The sequence below is a fragment of the Pseudonaja textilis genome, chromosome 2 (assembly GCF_049901715.1).
Source record: "Pseudonaja textilis isolate UNSWEBS1 chromosome 2, rPseTex1.2, whole genome shotgun sequence".
Lineage (NCBI taxonomy): Eukaryota > Metazoa > Chordata > Lepidosauria > Squamata > Elapidae > Pseudonaja > Pseudonaja textilis.
In genome coordinates this window covers 1,939,458-1,967,126 of record NC_141991.1, presented here as the reverse complement: position 1 = coordinate 1,967,126, position 27,669 = coordinate 1,939,458, and the positions used below count along the sequence as shown (strand labels likewise).

General features: G+C 43.0%; 3 protein-coding genes across 5 annotated transcripts in view; all 3 read left to right on the top strand.

Moving 5' to 3' along the window:
- The window catches only part of LOC148126532 (uncharacterized), a 46,609-nt gene that overhangs the window by 9,294 nt on the left and 9,646 nt on the right, over positions 1–27,669 (top strand). Inside the window, exon 1 of one of the 3 annotated variants that reach the window (XM_087927769.1) lies at positions 312–337. The exons of 1 other annotated variant lie outside the window; for it this stretch is intronic. The gene's annotated coding sequence lies outside the window, so the exon portion shown is untranslated. Of the gene's footprint in view, positions 1–311; positions 338–6,982; positions 7,217–27,669 lie in introns of those variants that run through there. One more of the 3 variants, XM_087927768.1, reaches the window with a different exon arrangement.
- On the top strand, positions 263–15,016 carry LOC113454104 (uncharacterized). Its single transcript, XM_087927635.1, is given in 7 exon segments — positions 263–337; positions 2,484–4,174; positions 5,014–5,117; positions 5,267–5,410; positions 9,694–9,814; positions 10,649–11,669; positions 11,672–15,016. Coding segments are annotated over 6 exon segments (3,372 nt in total). The 5' UTR covers positions 263–337; positions 2,484–3,052; the 3' UTR covers positions 12,532–15,016.
- LOC113455135 (uncharacterized) lies at positions 267–27,669 on the top strand. The gene is given in 3 exon segments (XM_087928220.1): positions 267–337; positions 24,495–26,498; positions 26,501–27,669. Coding segments are annotated over 2 exon segments (1,596 nt in total). The 5' UTR covers positions 267–337; positions 24,495–24,961; the 3' UTR covers positions 26,560–27,669.

Here is a 27,669-nt window from a genome sequence, read left to right as displayed (position 1 = left end):
TCAGTTGCTAGGGGTCGAAAACCATCTGCTGCCATGTAATCAGTGAAAACATCTTCCAAATGCCATGGTGGACATTGGACAATCGCGTTTTTCCACCTCCTGTCGCTAGATGGCACTCAAGCAACACCTGTGCCTAGAAAGACATCAATACATTAGTGCCATTCGTGCGTGAGCTTTAAAAAAATGGTTTTCAAACCATAGAGTATTTCAATGCTAGAAATATTGGGAGGAAAGGAGAAGTGCAGAGGAACTTCCTCTTCCGGATGACTCATGGGAGGAAGACGGTGGACAGAGCGGCTTCTGTGCTCTTCCCAGGGATCGAAGCAGCAGCTGGCAGGTGAGTTGGGGGCAGCAGGTGGGAGGGGAATCCGGGAGCAAGTCGGGCTGTTCGGTTCCCTCCGCGGCCTGGAAGCAGAGAAGCAACTGGGCTGAAGCGTGTCAGCTGCTGCTACTGCAGGTTCCTTTCCCTCCCCAGATCGGAGCCCGCTGGGGCTGCACGCTGTGAAACTGGTGGCTGCAATTTTCTGCTGGGGGGAAGATCTCAAAAGCCTCTCTCAAGTGAATGTGGATCTTTTGGGAATGGCTCCCCACCAGAGGTTGTGGGGGCACCGTCAGCCTTGCCATCTCAACAGATAGCAATCATCAAATCCATCAGATTCCTGATTAACTTTAGTGCAGAAGGTTTGAATGTAACCATCTTTTTCAGGCTTGAAGGACATGGATTTTCTCCATATTGTAGGTGTGTGTATTTTTATTTCTCTTTGAATGTACATATCTCCAAACGTATACTCTCTCCCCAGGACTTCCAGATAAGCAGTCATGTGAAAAAGAAAGTATACTTTCCTTGACTTTTATGATTTTTACATATCAGAACATAGTAATAATCATTTGGTCCTTAGAAGTTCTCAAAAGTAGGTAAATACAACCACAGATGAAGAACAATACCTGACATTACATTAGATCATCATTTATTTTATAAAAAGAAAGCCAAAACGTAGAAGTTGTTAGAAGTAGTTCGTTTCTATGTGACTTTATCAGTCTTTTGCAGCGTTGTGGAGGAATTTTGGCTCACTCTTTTTACAACATTGCTACAGTTGCTGATGTGTTTTGCAACCCTTTTTCTGTTGCATAATCCTAAATCAGCCAAGCTTTAGCTTTTGGACAGATGGCCTCTGGCCCAATTGTAGTATGGCCAAACATCTCTACTTTGGTCTGGTTTGTGCAAAGGACAAGTGTTCCAGAAGTCCTGTGTTTTGTTCAGGTGCACCTTTGCAAACTTCAGCTGTGCTTCTATGACCTTTTCAGAGAAGAGGCTTTCCCCTGGCAACCTTTCCAAACGAACAGTTCAGTCTTTTTCTAATTGCACTGTCATGAATCTTAACATTTAACATGCTAATTGAAGCTTGTAGAGCAGGGGTATCAAACTTGCATCATCATGGCATGATCATGTGTCATATCATAACCTTTTCCCCCTTCTCTAAACCGGAGGTGGAGGTGGCCAGCACATGACCCATCTGCGCAGGCCATGAGTTTGGCAGACCTACTGTAGAGACTGAGAGATAACTCTTTACAATTTCTCTAGCCATTGCACCATCTAACCTTTCTTGAATTTTCTTGAACGTCCACTCCTGGGAAGATCAGCAACTGTCCTGAATGTTTCCCACTTGTGAATAATCTTCCCCACTGTAGAAAGATGGGTTTTAAGTTGTTTGAAAATGGCCTTTTAAACCTTCCCAAATTGATGGAGAGCAACAATTCTTTCTCTAAGATCATTGCTGATATCTTTATTCTTTGGCATTGTGTTAACGCACAACTCAATGCTGGAGACAAACAAATTCCTACAATTTTGGCTTTTACAGATGTAGTCATGCTTGCTGATGATCAATTGATCAAGGGCATTTTATTAGCAATACTTGGCTGCTACTTTGCCCCTTTACACTATGGAAGCAGTGAGAAATTTCCTAATGGTGAGAACAAGTAACCAGTAGAATGGCTTGCCTGCAGAAGTTGTGGTGCTCCATCACTGGAGGCTTTTCAGAAGAGATGAGAGCGCCATTTGTGTGAAATGATATAGAATCTCCTGCTTGAGCAAATGGCTGAATTAGAAGACCTGCAAAGTCCCTTCCAATTCTGTTATAGTCTTCTGTTCTGTTGCAATGATATTTATAGTACCCTGATAAGTAAAATTATAGAACTCAAAGTGGGTGTAGTTTCTTTTTCAATTGACTGTATTTGAAAAGAACCCTTTGCACTGTTAAGAATTTGATCCAGTCAACAGGTGAATTTCGTCATTGAACGGATATTCGAACTTGGATCTGGGTAGTCTTAGATGTGTCAAATGAATCATGATTAATGTAAGAGCTTATTGGAGCATTGTGGCATGCTTGCTTTTTCATTGTAATGTAAACTTTTTTCTTTTTTTCCTCATCGTCTGCAACCATTTCATGCAGAAGTAAAGATACCCTTTTATTTGAATCTTATAGACAAAGAGAAAGGCAATAAGAGCACTCTGGACAACTGAGGAGAACAAGCAACATTAAAGCAAAGCAAGTCAGTCCAGAAATCAAAATATTTTCCATTTCCTTCAGAGAGCTACACAATTTTTCACCTTCCTCATCAGGTGAGAGAAAAACGAGAGAAAATCAAGAAGAGATTTGTAGCTGGGAAAAGTAGAGTTTGAAATTCAAGCATATGTTACATGAAAAGTCAAGGGAGATCATTTTTCCATTCAGCAAAAGAGAGAAATATCTGGAAGTTACTGGGCAGGAAAAGGTCAAGTGGAAAGTCTCGTAGAGCAGACAGTATTTCAGGCCTACCTCTGGGAGGAAGAAAATGGTTTGAATCAAAGCACAACTAAACAAGGGATCACTCATATTTTTTACTTTCTCAAGAATATTAGTTGTGGAAAAGTTCCATAGACGTGCCTGTTGTGGGGAAGATACAACTTGTAAATCACAGCTGATTATGCCTGAGAGGATCCAGACTGGAGAAAAGCCGTACAAATATTCTGAATGTGGCAAAACCGTTGATCAGAACAACTCCATTGTGGTTCATGGAAGGAACCACACAGGAGAGAAGACCTACAAGTGCTCCCAATGGGGTAAATGTTTTAGCGAGTATGGCAATGTGGACTCACACCAAGGAAAAACTGTTTGCATGTCCTGATTGTGAAAAATGTTTCTGTGATAATTCCAGCCTCATGAGACACCAGAGAATTCACACAGGAGAGAAGCCCTTTGAATGTCCTGACTGTGGGAATAGTTTCAGTCGAAATTCTCACCTCGTTTCACACCAGAGAACTCACTCAGGGGAGAAACCTTTTGAATGTCCTGTTTGTGGGAAAAGTTTCAGTCACAATTCTAGCTTGGTGATACACCAGAGGACTCACACAGGAGAGAAACCTTTTAAATGTCCTGATTGTGGGAAAAGTTTCAGTCAGAATTCCAACCTCATTGGTCACCAGAGGATTCATACAGGAGAGAAACCCTTTGAGTGTCCTGATTGTGGGAAAAGTTTCAGTCACAATTTCAGCCTGGTGAAACACCAGAGGACTCACACAGGAGAAAAACCCTTTGAATGCTCCTATTGTCATAAAAATTTCAGTCACAGTTCTAGCCTGATGATACACCAGAGAACTCACAAAGGAGAGAAACCCTTTGAATGTCCTCTTTGTGGGAAAAGTTTCAGTTGGAATTCCAGCCTGGTGAGACACCAGAGAACTCACACAGGAGAGAAACCCTTTGAATGTTCTGATTTTGGTAAAACTTTCAACTACAATTCCAATCTGGTGACACACCAGAGGACTCACACAAGAGAGAAAACCTTTGAATGCTCCTATTGTCGTAAACGTTTCAGTCACAATTCTAGCCTGATGTTACACCAGAGGACTCACACCGGAGAGAAATCCTTTGAATGTCCTGATTGTGGGAAAAGTTTCAGTCGGAATTCCAACCTGGTGAGACACCAGAGGATTCACACAGGAGAGAAACCATATGAGTGTCCAGACTGTGGGAAAGATTTCAGTATTAGGCCTAGTCTTCTAAATCATATGCTTATACACACAGGGGAGAAACCATTTGAGTGTTCCGAGTGTGGATGGTGCTTCAGGAAACATTCCAGCCTTATTGCACACCTGAAAATCCACACGAGGACCCAAGTGATAAGTATAGAGAAGGCTTGAATCTCATTTCTAATATCCGATTGTAACTCAAGCTGAGATTGTTTAATTTGACTACTAAGGATTTGCCTATTTTTTGTAGGTAAATATGTAATAGTATTAGATGGGAAGGAGGAAGGAAAAAATGGCAACGTATTAGTTTGATAATGCCTATCTGGCCATCAGCAGCAAAACTTGCTGCATACGGGTAGTCCTCGGGTTACAAATGTGATGGAGTCTTCCCATTTTATTAGTAATTCGAGAATTTGTGGGAGTGAATCTCGTACATTGAACAACTTCACTGTTAGGAATATAAGTCACCTAACAGGTATTTGGGTTAAAAATATATAAGCCAGGATAGACATTTTAGTACTATATCTTTAAGAAAATGCAAAACTGTAGTTGGGTGTGGTTTTTCAAATGGCCATAAGATGGAGCCAGAAACCTGGGTTGTTTTAGTCTGAATCTCAGAAGAGTGTGAGTGTATCTCTGTTCCCTTCTGTTGGAAAGGATTGCCGTTCCTCCATTTTTCCTAATTGACTGCTATTACTGGATTTGATGTAAGTCTGATACTGAACTGCTTTTTGACACTGGACTTTGATATTTGGATTATCCCTGGATTGAAAACTGACTGATTTACCTGTGAATGACTTTTGGACTGCTTATCTTGAACTTTGCTTAAACTGTCTGGAAGTAAAAACCTACATTTACTGTACAGTGTATCTGTGTGCTCTGTGTGTATTATTCAAACACTATTCTCTATACGTCTCCCTGCATGCACTCATTCTCCTAACAGAGAATTACCTCAACACTCACTCCCTGGTTTAGCTCACAAATTCATTGCTTTCTCACCCCAGATCAGCTTGAAGAGGCCTCTGGCGCCAAGAAAGCAGCCCTGGGAAGCTGTGCGCAGTTTCAGGGCTGCTTTTTCGTCGGCAAAGCGCTTGAGGATTGTGTTCCTGTAGGCTTTGGCAGCCCTTTGCAAAAAGCCTTTGCCTTTAGGAACAGGACTTCAGAGGGACACACATGCTGTTCCCAACCTCTGCTGGTGCCAACAAAGGCTTTTTGCTTTTTACTGCGGAAGCCTACATTAACGCAATCTCCCTGCAGGCTTCAGCAAGGAAACGGCAAACGGAGGGAAGGCCTGAAGGACCAAAGCCTTCCCTCCATTTGCAAACATCCAGCGGAATCCCCTGCCCCAAATGCCGCCGCTTCCCGCCTCGCTTGGAATTCTGGCGGTGGCACTTCGGACAGGTCAGTGGCAGCGGAGGTGGGAGTGGGGGCTAGCGAGGTTTCCCAGAATTCTCCCTGGCTTTTCTCCAAAGTGCCTCGCACCAGCAGAATCCCCTTCCCTGAATGCCACCACCACCGCTCCCCGCCTTGCTCAGGAGATCTCCCAGGGACAGGAGTTCAGCTAAGCTACCTCTCTCTCTCTCTCTCCCTCCCTCCCCCCTCTCCTTGGAATATGGTGTGCATATGACTTAAATAACTTGATTACTGCAGTAGGTAGCATTTTAAAATAATGGGAAAACTAAGAAGAAACTTTGGCCGGGCTCCTCCAGCGAAGGTGATCCTCTGGATTTAAAATTATGAGTTTGGTGGTCCCCGAGGTCTAAAAGGTTGGTGACCCCTGCTCCAGAAGACAAGATGAAGATCAAAAATGACTTGAACAGTGGGTCCTATCTAAAAAATGATATTCAGCAGAGATAAAAGTAAAGTTTTACACTTAGACAAGAAAAAAAATTGTATAAGTACAAACTTATGTAGAAACACTTGTGAGAGGCATCTTGGAGTCCTAGTGGACAATCACTTAAATGTGAGCCAGCAGTGAGTGGCAGCAGTCAAAATAACCAATACAAATTGAGGCTGCATTAATAGAGGGATAGAATTAAGATCACGTGAAGTTATAGTACTGCTTTACAAAGCCTTAGTAAGACCACACTTGGAATACTGTGTGCAATTCTAGTCACCACAATATAAAAAGATATTGAGACTCTGGAAAGCATGCAGAGAAGAGCAACAAAGATGATTAGGGGGATGGAAGCTAAAACACATGAAAAATAGTTACAGGAATTGGGTATGTTGAAAGAAAGACCAGGGGAGGCATGAGAGCAGTATTCCAATATTTGAGCCAGAAAGAGGAGGTGGGGGCAAGTTAGTTGCAAGGCACCAGAAGGCAAGACAAGGAACAATGGATGGAAACTAAGGAAGGAGAGAAGCAACTTAGAATTAAGGAGAAACTTCCTAACAGTGAGAACAATTAACCAGTGGAACAGCTTAGCCTTCAGAGGTTGTGGGAGCTCCAACACTGGAAGTTTTTAAAAATAGACTGGATAGTCTCTTGTCTGAAATGGTATAAGATCTCCTGCTGGAGCAGAGGGCTGGAGTAGAAGACCTCCAAGGTCCCTTCCAGATCTATTCTGATTGATTGACCGATTGATCTTGAAAGCTGCAGCCTTGAATTTCCGGCTGGAGCAGCAGGGTTAGGGTTAATGTGCATATTTTGTGGGGAGGAAGAAGAGCCACTTTGGTGTAGTGGTGAAGGCAGCAGGTTAGAGACAGAGAAATGCTCAGTTCCAGTCCCACCTGAAGGGCAAAACCATCTGTTCAACTTTGGCCAATCCTTTCATGCCTAGAAAGCAGGAAGGTGGTGGTGGGGGGGAAACTGCAAGGCCAGGCATCAAAACTGACCTAAAGGAACCAAAACGGAGCTAAGTAGCATCAAATTTCGCTATTGCTAGGAGTCGAAAACGATCTGCTGCCATGTAATCAGTGAAAACATCTTCCAAAGGACAAAGCCAGGACAAAGCGTGTTTTTCCCCCTCCTGTCGGTAGATGGCGGTCAAGCAACGCCCGTACCTGGAAAGGCATCAAGACATTAGTGCCATCCGTGCTTGAGCTTAAAAGGGGAAGTTTTAAACCATAGAGTATTGCAATGCTAGAAATTTGGGAGGAAAGGAGAAGCTCAAAGGAACTTCCTCTTCCGGATGACTCATGGGAGGAAGACGGTGGGCAGAGCGGCTTCTGTGCCCTTCCCAGGATGGAAGTAGCAGCTGGCAGGTGAGTTGGAGGCAGCAGGTGGGAGGAGAGTCCGGGAGCAAGTCGGGCTGTTCGGTTCCCTCCGCGGCCTGGAAGCAGAGAAGCAACTGGGCTGAAGCGTGTCAGCTGCAGGTTCCTTCCCTCCCCAGATCGGAGCCCGCTGGGGCTGCACGCTGTGAAACTGGTGGCTGCAATTCTCTGCTGGGGGGAAGATCTCAAAAGCCTCTTTCAAGCGACGGTGGATCCTTTGGGAATGGCTCCCCTCCAGAGGTTGTGGGGGCTCCGTCACTGGAGGGTCTTCGGAGGAGATTGGACAGCCGTTTGTTCGGAATGGAATTGGGTCTCCTGCCTGAACAGGGGATGGACTAGAAGACCTCCGAGGTCCCCCTAACTCAATCTGTAGTGGACCTGAGGGTTTTCTGGACAATAAAACCAGACTGAGGTGCCTCTTCTGAGTCTTTTCTGGGTTTTTTTTTTTTTGCTTCCATTTCTAGTTTACAAGCACCGTGTTTTCCTACTGGTCCCCTCATCCGTGTATTCACCAGGTTCAACTCTGCTTAACCCACCAGTTTTTTAAAAATTGAATGTTTTGAACTTTTTGATTATTTTTATAAAATTTGTTGGTCACCTACCTTACCATGACATTCCAGTGGGTAGCTTAGAGGCACAAAAATACATACACATTAAAACACTTTAAAGTAAGAAATGTAACTTGGCTCTGTCATGTGACTTCATGCTTCATGATTGGGCCTCAGAGTGACATAGATGCCAGTCCCATTTGCAATCAGTAAATGAGGACTTCTTCAATTGGGATGTCACCAAAGGGAAAGTATTTTCTGCCCTTACATAGAGCTCATGGCTTCCATGGCCAAAACTGGTGCTTCAAATCTTGTTTTAGGCATCATTTCATCAGTTAAAGCCCCCACATCTGTAAAGTTAGTGTCATGCAGACTGACAGGTGTGGCTCAGTGAAATAAAAGACTTGAGTCCAAGTGTGTTGATAAGCCAATGCATTTATCCATCTGAATAAAGAGGGGTCCCTCCAAAGAAGGAAAGAATCCTGAGTGTAGTGCAAAGCAGATATTTATACATTTCTTTGATTTTGCTTCATTACATAAGAAGGAACTGGCACACAACAGATAAGGTACAGAACTATAGAAAGTATAAAAATAGTATAAACGCCTTCTGTGGTTTTGGCCACATGCCTAACCCAGAGGCTAGTGGTTTCCTGAGAAAGTTTCCATGGCCTCAGAGGCCTGTTGAGGCCTGAACATCAGCCTTGCCATCTCAACAGATGAGCAATCATCAAATTCATCAGATTCCTGATTGACATTAGTGGAGAAGGTTTGACTGTAACCATTTTGACATATTTTTCAGCCTTTAAAGACATGGATTTTTTCCATATTGTAGATGTGTGTATTTTTAAATCTCTCTGAATGTATGAATACAATAAGAATAAGAATAATAGAACAGAACAGACCAGAGTTCTAGTCCTATCCCCTGACTAGGCAGGAAACCGTACACCACTTCAGACAAATGGTTATTCAACATCTTTTAAAAACTTCCAGTGTTAGGGTATTCACAATTTCTATATCTCCAAAGATATTATCTCTCCCCAGGACTTCCAGATATACAGTCATGTCAAAAAGAAAATACTCTCCTTGACTTCTATGATTTTATATTTCTGGGTGTAGTAAAAATCATTTGGTCCTTAGAAGTTCTTAAAACCAAAGATGAACAACAATACATGACATATTACATTCAATCATCATTTATTTTATAAAAAGAAAGCCAAGACGGAGAAGTCGCGTGTGAAAAATGTAAGATTCAATAATTTGTAGAACCACCTTTAGCAGCAACAACTAGAAGTAATTCTTTTCTGTGTGACTTTATGAGTCTCTTGCAGCATGGTGGAGGAATTTTGGCTCATTCTTTTTTACAACATTGCTTGAGTTCATTGAAGTTTGTGGGTGTTTTTTTTATGCACAACTGTCTTGTGGTCCCGCCAATCGGGTTGAGGTCTGGACTTTGCCTGCCATTGCAGCCCCTTGATCTTTTTCTTTTTCAGCCATTCTGTTGTAGATTTCCTGATGTGTTTTGCGACCATTGTCCTGTTGTATAATCCCATGTCAGCCAAGCTTTAGCTATTGGACAGATGGCCTCACTTTTAACTCTAGAATACTTTGGTATACAGAGGAGTTCATGGTCGACTCAAACAGTGCAAGGTGTCCAGGTCCTGCGGCTGCAAAACAAGCCCAAATCATCACCCCTTCACCTCCATTGTTGACAGCTTGTATGAGATGCTTGTGCTGATATGCTGTGTTTGGTTTTCGTCAAATGTATCACTGCTATCTCCTCCCTGTGTGCCCTAGGATGAAGAGGGCCTGGGTCTTCCTCTGACTGCCCAGCTGGCCTGTGCCATTCTTCAGTTTCCTCCACAACCTCTGGAGCCACACTTACACTCCCTGTCAGCTGTTCCTCCTCTCCCTTGGAATCAGACTCCAACAGGGGCATGACAGAGGCAGCCAGAGCCTGGGCCGCACAGGAACTTGCTGGCAAAGGCTGGCAAGCAAGCGAGGGAGCCAGGCGCGAGTGGCCAAAGAAGATGAGGCGAGAAGAGTGGGTGTATCTATAAGGTGGGGTGGGGTAATGAGAACAATGAACCAGCAGAACGACTTGCCTTCAGAGGTTGTGGTGCTCCATGACTGGAGGCTTGGCAGAAGAGATGAGAGAGCCACTTGTGTAAAATGGCGTAAAATCTCCTGCTTGAGCAGAGACTGGATTAGAAGACCTGCAAAGTCCCTTCCAATCCTGTTATTCTGTTCTGTTGCGATCATATTTATGATACCCTGATAAATAAAACCGTAGAAAAAAGTGGGTGTTCTTTCTTTTTCACTTGACTGTCTTTGAAAAGAACTTTTTGCACCGCTAGGAATTTGTGACTGACCCGGTTCAACAAATGAATTTCGTCATTCAGTGGATATTTGAACTTGGATCTGGGAATTTTTCCACTTCTCAAATGAATCATGATTAATGTAAGAGCTTATTGGAGCATTGTGCCATGTTTGCTTTTTCATTGTAACGTAAACACTTTATCTTTTCTCATTTTCTGCAACCATTTTATGCACAATTAAAGACATCCTTTTATTTGAATCTTATAGACAAAGAGGATGGCAATAAGAGCACTATGGACAACTGAGGATAACAAGCAACCTTGAACAGACAATCAAGTCAGTCCAGAAATCAAAATATTTTCCATTTCCTTCACCTTCCTCAGCAGGTGAGAGAGAAACGAGAGAAAATTAAGAAGAGATTTCTACCAGGGACAAGTAGACTGTGAAATTCAAGCAAACATTACATGAAAAGTCAAAAGAGATTATTTTTCCAATCAGCAAAAGAGAGAAATATCTTGAAGTTATTGGGGAGGAAAAGGACAATTGGAAAGCCACGTAGAGCAGACAGTGTTCCAGGCCTAGGTCTGGGAGGAAGGAAATCACCACTAAATCAGAGCAGAGGATTCACACAGGAGTGAAACCCTTTAAATGTCCTGGTTGTGGTAAAGGTTTCAGTCAGAATTCCAACCTTGTGACACACCAGAGGACTTACATCAGGGAGAAAATGTATGAATGTTCGGAGTGTGGAAAATGTTTCCGTGATAATTCCAGCTTGGTTCAACACCAGAGGACTCACACAGGAGAGAAACCCTTTGAATGTCCTGACTGTGGGAAAAGTTTCAATCACAATTCCAACCTCATTACCCACCAGAGGATTCACACAGGAGAGAAACCCTTTAAATGTCCCTATTGTGGGAAAGGTTTCAGTCAGAATACCTCCCTGGTGACTCATCAGAGGACTCACACAGGAGATAAACCCTTTGAATGTCCTGATTGTGGGAAACGTTTCAGTGATAATTCCAGCCTGGTTAGACACCAGAGGATTCACACAAGAGAGAAACCTTTTCAGTGTCCTGACTGTAGGAAAAGTTTCAGTACCAATTCCAGCTTAGTTCAACACCAGAGGACTCACACAGGAGAGAAACCCTTTGAATGTCATGATTTTGGTATAGGTTTCAGTCAGAATTCCAACCTGGTGAAACACCACAGGACTCACACAGGAGAGAAACCCTTTGAATGTTCTGGTTGTGGGAAACAATTCAGTCGAAATTCTCACCTTGTGAGCCATCAAAGGACTCACACAGGAGAGAAACCCTTTGAATGTCCTGATTGTGGGAAAAGTTTTAGTCACAGTTCCACCCTCCTGATACACCAGAGGATTCACACAGGAGAGAAACCCTTTGAATGTCCTGACTGTGGGAAATGTTTCGGTGATAATTCCAGCCTGGTTAGACACCAGAGGACTCACACAGATGACAAACCCTTTGAATGTCCAGTTTGTGGTAAAAGTTTCAGTAGGAATTCCAAACTGGTGGAACACCAGAGAACTCACACAGGAGAGAAACCCTTTGAATGTTCTGATTTGGAAACAGTTTCAGTAGCAATTTCAACCTTATTACCCACCAGAGGATTCACACAGGAGAGAAACCCTTTAAATGAGCCTATTGTGGGAAAGGTTTCAGTCAAAATTCCAATCTGGTGAAACATCAGAGGACTCACACAGGAGAGAAACCCTATGAATGTCCTGACTGTGGGAAAAGTTTCAGTCACAATTCCAGCTTGGTTCAACACCAGAGGACTCACACAGGAGAGAAACCCTTTGAATGTCCTGACTGTGGGAAATGTTTCGGTGATAATTCCAGCCTGGTTAGACACCAGAGGACTCACACAGATGACAAACCCTTTGAATGTCCAGTTTGTGGTAAAAGTTTCAGTAGGAATTCCAAACTGGTGGAACACCAGAGAACTCACACAGGAGAGAAACCCTTTGAATGTTCTGATTGTGGAAACAGTTTCAGTAGCAATTTCAACCTTATTACCCACCAGAGGATTCACACAGGAGAAAAACCCTTTAAATGTCCCTATTGTGGGAAACGTTTCAGTCAAAATTCCAGCCTGGTGACTCATCAGAGGACTCACACAGGAGAGAAACCCTTTGAATGTCCTGATTGTGGGAAATGTTTCAGTGATAATTCCAGCCTGGTTAGGCACCAGAGGACTCACACAGGAGAGAAACCCTTTGAATGTCCTGATTGTAGGAAAAGTTTCAGTCAGAATTTCTGGCTGATGATACACCAGAGAAGTCATACAGGAGAGAAACCCTTTGGGTGTCCTGATTGCGGGAAAAGTTTCAGTCGGAATTCCAACCTGGTGAGACACCAGAGAACTCACACAGGAGAGAAACCATATGAGTGTCCAGACTGGGAAAGATTTCAGTATTAGGACTAGCTTTCTAAATCATATGCTTATATAAACAGGAGAGAAACCATTTGAGTGTTTCGAGTGTAGATGGTGCTTCAGGAAACTTTCCAGCCTTATTGCACACATGAAAATCCACACGAGGCCCCAAGTGATAAGTGTAGAGAAGGTTTGAATCTCATTTCTAATGTCCCATTGTAACTCAAGCTGAGATTGCTTAATTTGACTACTAAGGATATGCCCATTTTTTGTAGGTAAATATGTAATGGTATTAGACTGTTCAGATTGTGTCGAGAATGAGGCACGCAAGTGGAAGATACCATATGAATAGCAAGTATATTGGGGGAATTTGGGGCAGTGACGAAACCAATGCAAATTTTCAGATGTGAAGGCTGTTCTGCCTTGCAGGGGCCTTCATGGAAATGAGCTGTAGGAATACTGAGTTGAGAAGAAAGGGGATTGGTTTTGAGCGTAGAACCTCCAGGTTTATTTGCAACTCCTGCTATGATCTTTGTTTTTAGCCTTTGATGGCTGGTGGGTGAGATCAGCACCAAGGGACTGATCCTTTTGTGGTTTCCTTACGCCTTGGTGGGGAGATGTGAGGAAAAAAAATTGTACATTAGATAATGCAGATGGATTACCCTGATTTTGCTTGGATTAGAAGATACCATAGAATTCCAACATTCTTTATTTTACCAACGAAGTTCAGAAAGACAGGTTACAATATTTTTAGTAGGTCACATTACATGTGATCCCTTTGAAGGACACCCAACAACCAGGACCAGGCCAGGCATGTGGAGAAACCAAGAGGCTCTTGGCCTGAGTCTTAAGTCCAAGTGATTTCAAATTTAAATATATGCAAAATTTCCAAAATTGAAAATAGTAAAATTGTGCTTAATCTATTTTCCCTTTTCTGTTTCCTTGGTGTTATATTTTAGTGCACATTTTTATCATGTCTCATTATGGTTAGGAGTTTGAAATGCAGTGTTCCCAAAGCCTCTGAATTTCTCAAAGGGCATATAACAATATCTAGCAAAATTAAATAAAGCCAACCTAAAAGTCAGAGGGGATGCTCTACAGGGCGGGTTGAAAAGCCGTAAGTCCCCAATCAGATGAACAGTCCATTTCCTCCGAAATTATGCTGCAGAAAAAATTAACCCAAGTCTTTTTGGAGTGACACTCAATGCCTGGTGATTTAAAGGATTAGTCATCACAGCAGTTAGTCATTACAGCAGTCGTTACAGTTTCCTGAAAGCAACACATGAAATGTCATTTCCTTCAGGGTGTTTTCTCTCTCTTTTCTGTCGCTCACACACAGACACACACAGATACACCCCCGCGGACATCGCAGACAGACACACACACAGATACACCCCTGCGGACATCGCAGGCAGCAAGAGCAACCTGACTACTCCCTGGCACTCAATTGGGTGGAAGAGAGAGAAATGGGAGATGTATCAAGGAAAGGAATATTGTGTCCAAATCCTTTCTCATCTAAACCAACCTTGGAAGATTCAACTTATTTAAGCATGCAAACAATAACTGCATGCTGGATTCCAGCACAGCATTGGCAGCTTGCTGAGAAGCCCTGACCTAAAGCAGAATTGCAGCTTATATACAATTGGTCCACTACATTACAGAGATATAGATATTCTGACCTAGGCTTCGTCAAATATAATTAAACACAAACTTGTTTTAAAAACAAAACCTACTTTAATGTAACACTGGGAATGACTTTCATTCTCAGCCAGATCTAATCTTAAATAGTTTCCCAAGATAAGCACACACTTGTCAGTGCTGTGGAATTCTGCCAAAACCAGAAGTATCCAAATTAATTATAACAGAAACCAACCGAAGTACCAGAAAAAACCAACCAGAGTACACAGAGCTTCAAGGAAGACTCGGAATCTATTGAACTACTTTGCTTCCTGCAAAGAGTTCATCATTGAGGTCTGACTTTTATCCCTTATGGGAGGGGCAATCAACTCCCAGCCTTACTCCTGAGTCGCCCCTTCAGTTTCAGCTGCTCTTGCCTTTTAGCAGCTCTGCGGACATGCACACTGGAAACAGGCTCCCTGTCAGATCCGTGTATCTGTCATTTCTTCGGTGGAAGAAGAAAAGCAGGGTGGGGGGAGACGAGACTGATAAAGAAATCCTTTCTTGATGTAACCTGAATATATTTAATCTTATATTGAATTTATATAACCTACACATGATACAATGGAGAAAACCCAGATGGCCAGAACCTATCACCTGTGAGAGGCACAGCCAGGAGATGAGAAGACCATAAAAATTCCACAGTGAGATATGCCCTGGGAAACTGTGAAAAAGATTGTTCCTTACAAAAGGGGTGGGGGGAATTAACATACTGGTTTTTGTTTTACTAAATACACATCGAGATAAGGGGAGGGGTTCTAAACTCCCTTATCCCTGTATGCCTGAGAGATTTAGACGCTGCTTTGAACTCCTACATGAATTGTCTCATCTCAATAAAGGATTCCTTTTGATACGTTTGGTTTTCAGAAGTTCATTCTTGTTAATTGAATGGGAAAAAGTTCTGTAGCCTGACACTCCCCCGGGTCCTCTGCTTTGCTGCTACCAAGCTCCGAAGAAAGCACCCCACTCCCAGATGGTCCTGGCCCCATCCCTGGACCAGATGCAGGTCCCTTGTCCAAGTCCTCTTCAGACTCCCTGACTGGTTCCATTTCTTCCTCACTGCCCAATTCCACTGCCGTTGGCACCGGCTGGTGGCGAACCACAACAATAGAAACAGGCAAGTACCCTATTGAGTACAGCATGATTTTGGACTATTTTTGATAATCCCATTTGGGAAACTACAAGGTCAGCATGGCAACTATGTGCTCTGTGAAATATGGTCAGGGAATGTAAACATCTTGACCTGTCTGATTCTTCCCCGTGCCCACGTTGGCTCAATTCACCCTTGTGTCAATATTTTCTCACAACCAGAGTTTAAGCAGTTCACAACTATTTGGGTGCAACTATTTGGGTCTCAGGATTGCTATGGCTGTGATTGCGAACCTATGGCACACTTGCCACAGGTGGCATGCAGTGTTCTCTCTGTGGGCACGTGAGCCCTCACCCCAGTTCAGCTGCACCATATATGTGTGCATGACTCCTGCCAGCCAGCTAATTGTCAGATCTCTACTGCACATGTGTGGGGTGCAGGGCACATGCAGGGGGATGGGTGCACATGTGTGAGGGGGTGGGGTGCATGAAGGGAGTTGGGTAGTGTAAGGGTGGGGCACATGAGGGAGCTGTGTGCGCATGCACAGGCGGGTGGGCCGTATGTTCATTTCATTTTGGGGGTTCTGGGGCATGCATGCACATTTGGTCCAAAAAAGATTAGCCATCACTGCTATATGGTCTGTGTGGATAATCACTGGGGACTTTCCATGACTGAATATGCCCTCCCTATGCTCAGACTGAAGAAAATGCCTTGGGAGATATGCAACATCTCTCAAGTCCACAGCACAGGGATCCTATTCAGAAGAGGCTCAGACAGACACCTCCTTAATTCACATGAGTATAAGAAGTGGGGAGAAGGTATAAAGAAGATACTTTGCATGTGGGTTTTTTCTGGAAAAGAAAACATGATTCAATTCATAAAAAAAAGAACATAAATGACAGGTTAGGAATGCAAATTAAAATACAGGTAATACAGATAATCCCAGGGTGTTCCTTTAGCCAACATTTGAAGTTATGTAATAAGCACCCCCTAGTGTTTACAAAAAAGTCCTGAAATTATGAATATTGCAGCACCCTTACAAAGGGTGGCTCTGCAACAAGACCCCGCCTATCCCCCCTCCCGACCAGGTATTCACACGCACTTTGGAGAGTCAGTTACCTTGCAAAGATCTCTCCGTTGTGCTTTCTTTGCTTGCTTCATTGCTTCAGGCTTTCACTGCATTCACAGAGAAGATAGGCCTAATGTACCGCAAGATCATACGAGATATAAGTAGCATGAGATCTTGTGCTACTGGTCTCATGTGATCTCATACTTTAGGCCTCTATTCTCTGTGAATTGAGACCTGGATATTTTCAAACAGATGGAAGGTTTCGGTCCTTCAGGCCTTTCCTCCATTTGCTGTTTCCTTGCTGAAACTTGCAGAGAGATTGCATTCCTGTAAGCTTTGATAGCAATATGCAAAATGCTTTTGTTGGCATCAACAGAGCTTGGGAGGAGTGGGCATGTCCCTATGAAGCCCTGTTCCTACAGGCAAAGACTTTTTAAAAAGAGCTACTGAAGTCTAAAGGGATGCAATACACAAGAGCTTTGGCGAGAAGAAAGAAGGCCCAAGAGGCGCACAGCCTTTCAGGGCTGCTTTCTTGGTGCCAGAAGCCTTGTCAAGCCCTTTGGTGACAAGAAAGGAGGAAGTAGGCAAAGAAACAGTCTGGAGAGGAGACAGATCTTCATAAGGTTAGTTACCCAGTGTGGCAGGATGACGTGGAAGCAATTGTGGGAACCCCAAGAGAGGGGGAATGAGGTATCTGTGGGTTGGGGGAGAGGGGGAATGAGGTGATACCTGTGGTCTGAAGTAGGTGACCTGTTTCCTCCCTAGGCCCCGCTTGGCCTTTACCTCCCAAAGATACCTCATGTGCACTTAAGGAGCCTCACATTCGATTAGGAAATGCATGGGTGAAAGGAAGGAGTGATCACATTCAAACTATGAGATTCACTCCCATGAATCGATTTACGAAGAATGGAATGGGCAGGCTCCATTCCATTCATAATTTGAGGACTACCTGTATGCAAAATTAAGGTAAGAGAATACTTATCAGCTCTAGATAAATTCAAATCACTAGGTCTGGATGGACTACACCCCGGAGTTCTAAAGGAACTAGCAAATGTGATTTCAGAGGTATTGAAACATATTTTTCAAAGTCCTTGGAGCTCGGGAGAACTAGAGGTAGTCCTCAACTTGCAAGTTTATTTAATGACCGAAGTTACGACGACAGTGACTTATGACTATTTATCACACTTATGACTGTTGTAGTATAACCATGGTCATGTGATTCAGATGCTCAACAACTGAGATTTATGATGATTGCAGAGTCCCAGAGTCATGTGATCCTCTTTTGCGACCTGCTGACAAGCAATGTATCAGCATGGGGAGCCATTTCCTTGGAAGCTTCAAGTCTGCCACATTCACAGTAACACAGCCTGTTACAGGCCGAAATGGAGCCTCTGTGGGTCTGATCCACTTACTCCTCCCCACGCCATTTCCCATGGCTTTACTTAACTTACTATTCAAAGAGCTGCAGAAGAGGCTGAGCCACGTGGCAGAGAAACCAAAGTCTTTTATTCAGAAGCCGGTAAGAAGCTGTAAGAATGGGAGATGTAGGGAAAACAGCTTTCCCCACCTGAATAAAAAAGACTTTGGCTTTTGTCCAATTAGGGCCTGCAGGCATAGTTTGAATCCAGTCTTGTCAGGCTTAGCTTAGGCCTAGTCTGCTTACTGCTTACTAGCTAGTTCAAATGAGCAGCTTCAGGGATTGGGGTGTGGCAGCCAATCAACCAGGAACTTGCAGTTCAACCCAATGAGACAACGGAAGCAAGCTCCTTATTGATTGGCTGCTGTTGCCACCTCAATCCCTGAAGCTGGCCCCAAGTGAAAGTATTTTACTCAGAAGCTGGTGAAAATGTTTTCCTTAGATTTCACATTCTTGCAGCTTTGCCATCATCTGAATAAAACACTTTGGCTTCTCTGCCAGTGGGTGAGCTGCTTCTGGACCTCTGCAGACCTTCAAAAAGAAAGTAATCCATGGGAAATGGGGTGGGGAAGAGTAAGTGGATTCTGAGATATGAGCAAAGCAGGCCCAGTCTGTGCAGAACCAGTGGGGCAGGAGGGGGGGAGGGGGAAGCAATTGTGGGGACCCCAGGGGAACATGAAGTAGCTCAGTGGATTGCGGGAGGCCTTGGATGGCCCTCTCTAGCACTAGGCACCACATGCTGTTCCCCCACCTGAGATACCTCATGTGCATTTAATGACCTGTCCATTCAATTAATAAATGTATTGGGAAAAGCAGGGAGTGATCACGTTCATTTAACATGATTCAATCAAATGAATCCCCAAGTTACAAATGTAATTGGCAGGCTCTATTACATTTGTAACTCGAGGATTACCTGTATAATGAGAGTAAGGGAGGGTCTCAGGGAAGTCCTGCCTTAGCACCAGACGTGGTATTCAGCAGGTTCTGACCAGTTCTGGAGAACCAGTAACGGAAATTTTGAGTAGTTCGGAGAACCGGCAAATACCACCTCTGACTGGAGATTTTACATTATCCTTCCCCAGCCGTGCCCACCAAACCATTCCCACAGAACCAGTAGTAAATTTTTTTGAATCCCACCATTTCTTAGCGCCACATGAATCCTTTGTCTTGCTCACCCTGGCCACACCCACCCAGTCACATGACCACCCAGCCACGCCTACCAACCGGCCATTAGGGAACAGGTTTTTAAACTATTTGAACCCCATCATGGTTCAGGACTATCTGTAACTGTGGACTGGAAAAGAGCTGATGTAGTTCCCATGTTCAAAACAGGTAAAAAAACAAATCCAGGGAATCACAGACACATCAGCCTGACATTAATACCTGGTAACATCTTGGAAAACATATCCAGGCAACAAATCTGTGAACACCTAGAAACAAAGAAAGTAACAACCAGTAACCAACATGGGTTGATCAAAGAGACATCATGCCAAACAAACTTTATTTCATTCTTTAACAAAGAGATTAACTTGGTGGACCAGAAAAATGCTGTGGACATAGTATACTTATATTTCAATAAAGCATTTGATAAAGTAGATCACAAGCTATTTATTGGCAAGCTAGAAAAAATGTGAGATAAATAGCAGCACCACAAGATGGATTCCTAACTGGCTGACAAGTCATACTCAAAGTGTAGTCCTCAATGAAACTACACCCACATGGAGGGAAGTAAACAGTGGGGTATCCCCAGATTTAATTTTAGACCCAGCACTGACCAAAACCTTCATAAACTATCTAGACAAGGGAATAGAAAGGGAACTCATCAATTTTGCAGATGACACTAAACTGGCAGGAATTGGCAACAACCCAGAAGACATGGGCAAGATTCAAAAAGACTTGACAGACATGAACAGTGGGCCCTATCAAACAACAAGATATTCAACAAAGATAAATGTAAGGTTTTACACTTACACAAGGAAAAGCAACTGCATAGATATAAACTAGGTGAAACCTGGCTAAATGCCAGTAACTGAGGGATTGTGGAGCCCTAGTAAACAATCAAATAACCAATACAATCCTAGGCTGCATTAATAGAGGGATAGAATTAAGATCACGTGAAGTTATAGTACTGCTTTACAAAGCCTGAGTAAGACCACACTTGGAATACTGCATCCAAATCCAGTCACTACAATATAAAAAGAGATTGAGACTCTGGAAAGCATGCAGAGAAGAGCAACAAAGATGATTAGGGAGATGGAAGCTAAAACACATGAAGAATAGTTACAGGAATTGGGTATGTTGAAAAAAAGACCAGGGGAGGCATGAGAGCAGTATTCCAATATTTGAGTGGCTGCCAGAAAGAGGAGGGGGCCAAGTTAGTTGCAAAGCACCAGAAGGCAAGACAAGGAACAATGGATGGAAACTAAGGAAAGAGGGAAGCAACTTAGAATTAAGGAGAAACTTCCTAACAGTGGGAACAATTAACCAATGGAACAGCTTAGCCTTCAGAGGTTGTGGGAGCTTCAACACTGGAAGTTTTAAAAAATAGACTATCCAGTCTCTTGTCTGAAATGGTATAAGGTCTCCTGCTGGAGCAGAGGGCTGGAGTAGAAGACCTCCAAGGTCCGTTCCAGATCTATTCTGATTGATTGATCTTAAAAGCTGCAGCTTTGAATTTCCTGTTGGAGCAGCAGGGTTAGGGTTAATGTGCATATTTTGTGGGGAAGAAGAAGAGCCACTTTGGTGTAGTGGTGAAGGCAAATGCTCAGTTCCAGTGCCACCTGAAGGGCAAAACCACTGTTCACCTTTGGCCAGTCCTCTGAGGCCTAGGAAGCAGAAAGGTAGCGGGAACCATTTCTAAAAACCCTTCCCAAGGAAATTGCAAGGACGAGCATCGAGACTGACCCAAAGGCACTAAAAACGGACTTAAGTAGTGTCACACTTCGCTATTTCAAAGGCTCGGTTGCAAAGGTCGATTGCTAGGAGGTGAAAACGATCAGCTGCCATGTAATCAGTGAAAACATCTTCCCAAAGAGCTTGGTGGAGCCTGGAAAAGCATGTTTTTCCACCTCCTGTCGCTAGATGGCGGTCAGGCAACATCTGTGCCTAGAAAGGCATCAGTACATTAGTGCCATCCGTGCTGCAGTTTAAAAGGAGAGGTTTTAAACCATAGAGTATTGCAATGCTAGAAATATTGGGAGGAAAGGAGAAGCCCAGAGGAACTTCCTCTTCCGGATGGCTCATGGGAGGAAGACGGTGTGCAGAGCGGCTTCTGTGCCCTTCCCAGGATGGAAGCAGCAGCTGGCAGGTGAGTTGGGGGCAGCAGGTGGGAGGAGAGTCCGGGAGCAAGTCGGGCTGTTCGGTTCCCTCCGCGGCCTGGAAGCAGAGAAGCAACTGGGCTGAAGCGTGTCAGCTGCAGGTTCCTTCCCTCCCCAGATCGGAGCCCGCTGGGGCTGCACGCTGTGAAACTGGTGGCTGCGATTCTCTACTGGGGGGAAGATCTAAAAAACCTCTTTCAAGCGAAGGTAGATCCTTCCATAGAATCCATTCCTCCAGAGGTTGTGGGGGCTCCGTCACTGGAGGGTCTTCAGAGGAGATTGGACAGCCGTGTGTTCGGAATGGAATAGGGTCTCCTGCCTGAACAGGGGATGGACTAGAAGACCTCCGAGGTCCCCCCTAACTCAGTTATTCTGTAGAGGAACAGATGTTTTCCGTGGAACAAGATTGAACGGACCTGCCTCTTGGTCTCTCCTGGGTTGTTTTACTTCCATTTCCAGCTTACAAGCACCATGTTTTCCTCTTGGTTATACATACACATTAAAACACATTAAAGTTAGAAATGTAACAGCTCTGTCATGTGACTACATGCTTCATGATTGTGCCGTGTAGTGACACAAATGCCAGTCCCAATTGCAGTCAGTAAGTGAGGACTACGTCAATTGGGATGTCACCAAAGGGAAGGTATTTTCTGCTCTTACTTGAAGCTCATGGCTTCCCTGGGCAAAACTGGTGCTTCACATGTTGCTTTAGGCATCATTTCATCAGTTAAAGCCCCCACATCTAAAGTTAGTGTCATGCAGAAGGTTTGACTGTGTTCATATTTTTCAGGACTTGAAAGACATGTATTTTTTCCATATTATACGTATGTATTTTTATTTCTCTCTGAATATCAGCAAATGTATATTCTCTCCCCAGAACTTCCAGATAAACAGTCACGTGAAAAAGAAGGTACGCTCTCCTTGACTTTTATGATTTTATATATCAGGACGCAGTAAAAATAATTTGGTCCTTAGAAGTTCTTAAAAGTAGGTAAATACAACCACAGATGAACAACAATACATGACATATAACATCAGGTCATCATTTATTTTATAAAAAGAAAGCCAAAACGGAGAAGTTGAATTCTTTTCTGTATGACTTCATCAGTCTCTTGCAGTGTGGTGGAGGAATTTTTGGCTCACTCTTTTTTACAACATTGCTTCAGGTCATTGAGGTTTGTGGGTGTTTTTTTTATGCAGAACTCTCTTGAGGTCCCATCAATTGGGATGAGGTCTGGACTTTGCCATTGCAACCCCTTGATCATTTCCTTTTTCAGCCATTCTGTTGTAGGTTTCCTGATTTGTTGTGCAACCATTGTGCTCTTGCATAATCTTACATCAGCCAAGTTTTAGCTATTGGACAGATGGCCACAGTTTTGACTCTAGACTACTTTGGTATACAATGGAGTTAATGGACGACTCAAACAGTGCAAGGTGTCCAGGTCCTGTGGCTGCAAAACAAGCCCAAAACATCACCCCTCCACCTCCGTTGTTGACAGACCTTGGAGGTCTTCTAGTCCAACCCCCTGACTAGGCAGGAAACCATATACCACTTCAGAGAAATGGTTATCCAATATCTTTTTAAAAACTTCCAGTGTTGGAGCATTCACAGTTTCTATATCTCCAAACATATAATCTCTCCCCAGGACTTCCAGATATACAGTCATGTGAAAAAGACAGTACACTCTCCTTGACTTTTATGATTTTATATATCAGGATGGTAAAAATCAGGATGTAGTTGGTCCTTAGAAGCTCTTAAAAGTAGGTAACTACAACCACAGATGAACAACAATACATGACATATTACATTCGATCATCATTTATTTTATAAAAAGAAAGCCAAAAGGGACAAGTGTGTGAAAAATGTAAGATTCAATAATTTGTAGAACCACCTTTAGCAGCAACAACTAGAAGTAATTCTTTTCAGTGTGACTTTAGGAGTCTCTTGCAGCATTGTGGAGGAATTTTGGCTCGCTCTTCTTTACAACATTGCTTCACTTCATTGAGGATTGTGGGTGTATTTTTATGCACAACTATCTTGAGGTCCCATCAATTGGGATTTGACTGCCATTGCAACCCCTTGATCCTTTTCTTTTTCAGCCATCCTGTTGTAGATTTCCTGATGTGTTTGCAACCATTGTCCTCTTGCATATTCCCATGTCAGCCTACCTTTAGCTACTGGACAGATGGCCTCACCTTTGACTCTAGACTACTTTGGTATACAAAGGAGTTCATGGATGACTCAAAAAGTGCAAGGTGTCCAGATCTTGTGGCTGCAAAACAAGCCCAAATCATCAACCCTCCATCTCCGTTGTTGACAGTTTGTATGAGATGCTTGTGCCGATATGCTGCGTTTGGTTTTCAACTAACATGTCAGTGTGCATTATGGGCAAATATCTCCATAGCTGTGCTGCTATGACCTTTTTAGAGAGAAGAGGCTTTCCCCTGACAAATCCTTCCAAACAAACCATACTGGTTCAGTCGTTTTCTAATTGCACTGACATGAATCTTAACATTTAACATGCTAACTGAAACCTGTAGAGTCTTAACATTTTGTATTTAGCGATTTTTCTGGCCATTGCATTATCTGGCCTTTGAGTGAATTTTCTTAGATGGGGGTCTGCAATGTTACCTACTTCTGAATAATCTTCCTCATTGTGGAATGATGGATTTTATATTGTTTGAAAATGGCCTTTTAGACCTTCCCATATTGATGGGTAGAAACAATTTCTTCTCGAAGATCATTGCTGATATCTTTACTCTGGCATTTTGTAAACACACAGCTCAATGCTGGAGACCAGAAAACTCCTAGAAGTTCAACTTTTGTAGATGTAGTCATGCTTCCTGATGATCAATTGATCAAGGGCATTTTATTAGCAGTACTTGGCTGCTACTTCGCCTCTTTATACTATGGAGCAGTGGGAAATTTCTTAATGGTGAGAAGAATTAACCAGCAGAACGGCTTTCCTTCAGAAGTTCTGATGCTCCATCACTGGAGGCTTTTAAGAAGAGGCGAGAGAGTCAGTTTTGTAAAATGGTGTAGAATCTCCTGTTTGAGCAGAGACTGGATTAGAAGACCTGCAAGTTCCCTTCTAATTCTGTTATTCTCTCTTCTGTTGCGGTGATATTTATGATATCCTGATAAGTAAAACCATAGAAATCAAAGTGGGTGTTCCTTCTTTTTCACTTGACTGTCTGTGAAAAGAACCTTTTGCACCGCTAGGAATTTGTGACTGACCCGGTCAACAAATGAATTTTGTCATTCAATGGATATTTGACCTTGGATCTGGGAATTCATCCATTTCTCGAAATCATGATTAATCTAAGAACTTATTGGACCATTGTGGCATGTTTGCTTTGTAACATAAACTATTTTTTTCTCATTTCTGCAACCATTTTATGCCCAATTAAAGATACCCTTTTATTTGAATCTTATAGACAAAGAGGATGGCAATAAGAGCACTATGCACAACTGAGGATAACAAGCAACACTGAATAGCAAAGCAAGTCGGTCCAGAAATCAAAATATCTTCCATTTCCTTCAGAGAGCTACGCAATTCTTCACCTTCCTCAGCAGATGGGAGAGAAACGAAAGAAAATCAAAAGATTTCTAGCAGCGAAAAGTAGAGTGTGAAATTCCAGCATACATTACAGGAGATTATTTTTCCATTCAGCAAAAGAGAGGAATATCTGGAAATCAGTGGGGAAGAAAAGGTCAATTGGAAAACCACGTAGAGCAGACAGTGTTGCAGGCCTAGGTCTGGGAGGAAGGAAATCCCCACTAAATCAGAGCAAAGGATTCACACAGGAGAGAAACCCTTTAAATGTCCTGATTGTGGTAAAAGTTTCAGCCAGAATTCCGACCTTGTGACCCACTAGATTAGAGGACTTACATCAAGAAGAAAATGTATGAATGTCCTGAGTGTGGGAAATGTTTCTGTGATAATTCCAACCTGGTGATACACCAAAGGACTCACACAGGAGAGGAACCCTTTGAGTGTCCTGACTGTCGGAAAAGTTTCAGTCACAATTCCAGATTGGTTGAACACCAGAGGATTCACACAGGAGAGAAGCCCTTTGAATGTCCTGACTGTGGTAAAAGTTTCAGTCATAATTCCAGCTTGGTTCAACACCAGAGAATACACACAGGAGAGAAACCCTTTCAGTGTCCTGATTGTGGTAAAAGTTTCAGTCAGAATTCCAGCCTGGTGAAACACCAGAGGACTCATGCAGGAGAGAAACGTTTTAAATGTCCTGATTGTGAAAAAGGTTTCAGTCAGAATTCCAGCCTGGTGAAACACCAGAGGACTCATGCAGGAGAGAAACCCTTTCAGTGTCCTGACTGTGGGAAAAGTTTCAGTCAGAATTCCACCTTGGTTGAACACCAGAGGATTCATACAGGAGAGAAACCATTTAAATGTCCTGACTGTGGAAAAAGGTTCAGTCACAATTCCAGCTTGGTTCAACACCAGAGGATTCATACAGGAGAGAAACCATTTAAATGTCCTGACTGTGGGAAAAGTTTCAGTCACAATTCCAGCTTGGTTCAACACCAGAGGACTCACACAGGAGAGAAACCATTTAAATGTCCTGACTGTGAGAAAAGTTTCATTCGGAAATCCAGCCTAGTAATACACCAGAATACTCACACAGGAGAGAAACCGTTTGAATGTCCTGATTGTGGGAAAGGTTTCCGACAAAATTCCCACCTTATGAGACACCAGAGTATTCACACAGGAGAGAAACCCTTTGAATGCGGTGACTGTGGGAAAAGTTTCAGTCATAATTCCAACTTAGTTCAACACCAGAGGACTCACACAGGAGAGACACCCTTTAAATGTCCTCATTGTGGGAAAGGTTTCAGTCACAATACCAGCTTGGTTCAACACCAGAGAATTCACACAGGAGAGAAACCATTTGAGTGTACTGACTGTGGGAAAAGTTTCAGTCACAATTCAAGATTGGTTGAACACCAAAGGATTCACACAGGAGAGAAACCTTTTGAGTGTCCTGACTGTGGGAAAAGTTTCAGTCATAATTCCAGCTTGGTTCAACACCAGAGGATTCACACAGGAGAGAAACCCTTTCAGTGTCCTGACTGTGGGAAAAGTTTCAGTCAGAATTCCAGCCTGGTGAAACACCGGAAGATTCACACAGGAGAGAAACCCTTTGAGTGTCCTAACTGTGGGAAAAGTTTCAGTCACAATTACAGCTTGGTTCAACACCAGAGGACTCACACAGGAGAGAAACCCTTTGAATGTCCTGATTGTGGGAAAAGTTTCAGTCACAATTCCAGCCTGGTGAAACACCAGAGAATTCACACAGGAGAGATAGCCTTTGAATGTCCTGACTGTGGGAAAGATCTCAGTATTAGGTTGAGCCTTATAAATCATGTCCTTATACACATAGGGGAGAAGCCATTCAAGTGCCCCGAGTGTGGACGGGCTTCAGGCAACATTCCACCCTTATTGCACACAGGAAAATCCACATGAGTGAGAAATGAGAAATGTAGAGAAGGCTTGAATTTCATTTCTAATGTCCCACTGTAAGTCCAACTGAGAAATTGACTGTTTAATGTGACTACACAGAATTTGTAATGGTATAAGATGGGGAAAAGTAAAGAAAAAATTGGAACATATTATTTTGATAATGGCTATCTGGTCTTCAGCATAAGAAGTTCCTGGATATTTATCTTTGTAGAAATTGGGCAATTATGTAAAAATCTTTTGGGGAGTGTTCTTTGCATTTTTGTGATGATAGATGATAGAAATGCTACTTGCCATGAGTCCCAGCCATTTTTCCCCTGGGTGTCCCAAAGATTTTCAGCCCCAGAATTTTCCAGCCAGCATCGCTTGGGGATAGGAGCACTCAGACTATAGTTAAGAGATTATGGCACCTCATATAAAGAGAAAGCGAGAGAAGAAGAGAAGTAGACGGTTTCAAAGTTCATCTCTTTTTAACAGCTGCATAAATTCAGTGCACCAAGCATGTCAGTTCAGATTGTGTCAAGAATGAGGCACGCAAGTGGAAGAAACCTTATGAATAGCAAATATATTGGGGGAAGTTGGGGCAGTGACAAAAGCAGTGTAAAATTTCAGATTTAAAATCTGTTCTGCCCTGCAGGGGACCTTCATGGTTCAAAAGCTATAAGAGGCAATTAGATTGAAACATTTCAGTTGCTACATATTCCTTCACTCCCCAGATTTCATTCCGTTGGTGGTGCATCCTTTAAAGCTGGTTCTCCTTCATGGTTGGGTTGACATGTTGTGATTTTATGGACATGTTCTTTTCTTGGAAACAGTATGGAACTCTTATGCCACTGCTGTCTGCTCTGAGAGTTTTTTCTAAACTTCTATATCTAGAAAACAAACACTGGATTTCCCTGTGTTGCACCATCCATTTATTATCCTGGAAGAACTGTTCTTAACATAGAACTTTTTTTTAATACTAGCTATTGCGCACCCTTTGGGGTGTTCAGTTTTACAAACAGTCCTCACATACTGCTTATTACTCAGCGTTCAAAACACCCATATGTCAACTTCAGGACCTTCAGAGTCGGGTTCTCACCAGTTGTGCCAATATGACATGCCTAATAAATTTGGACTTTGAGGAA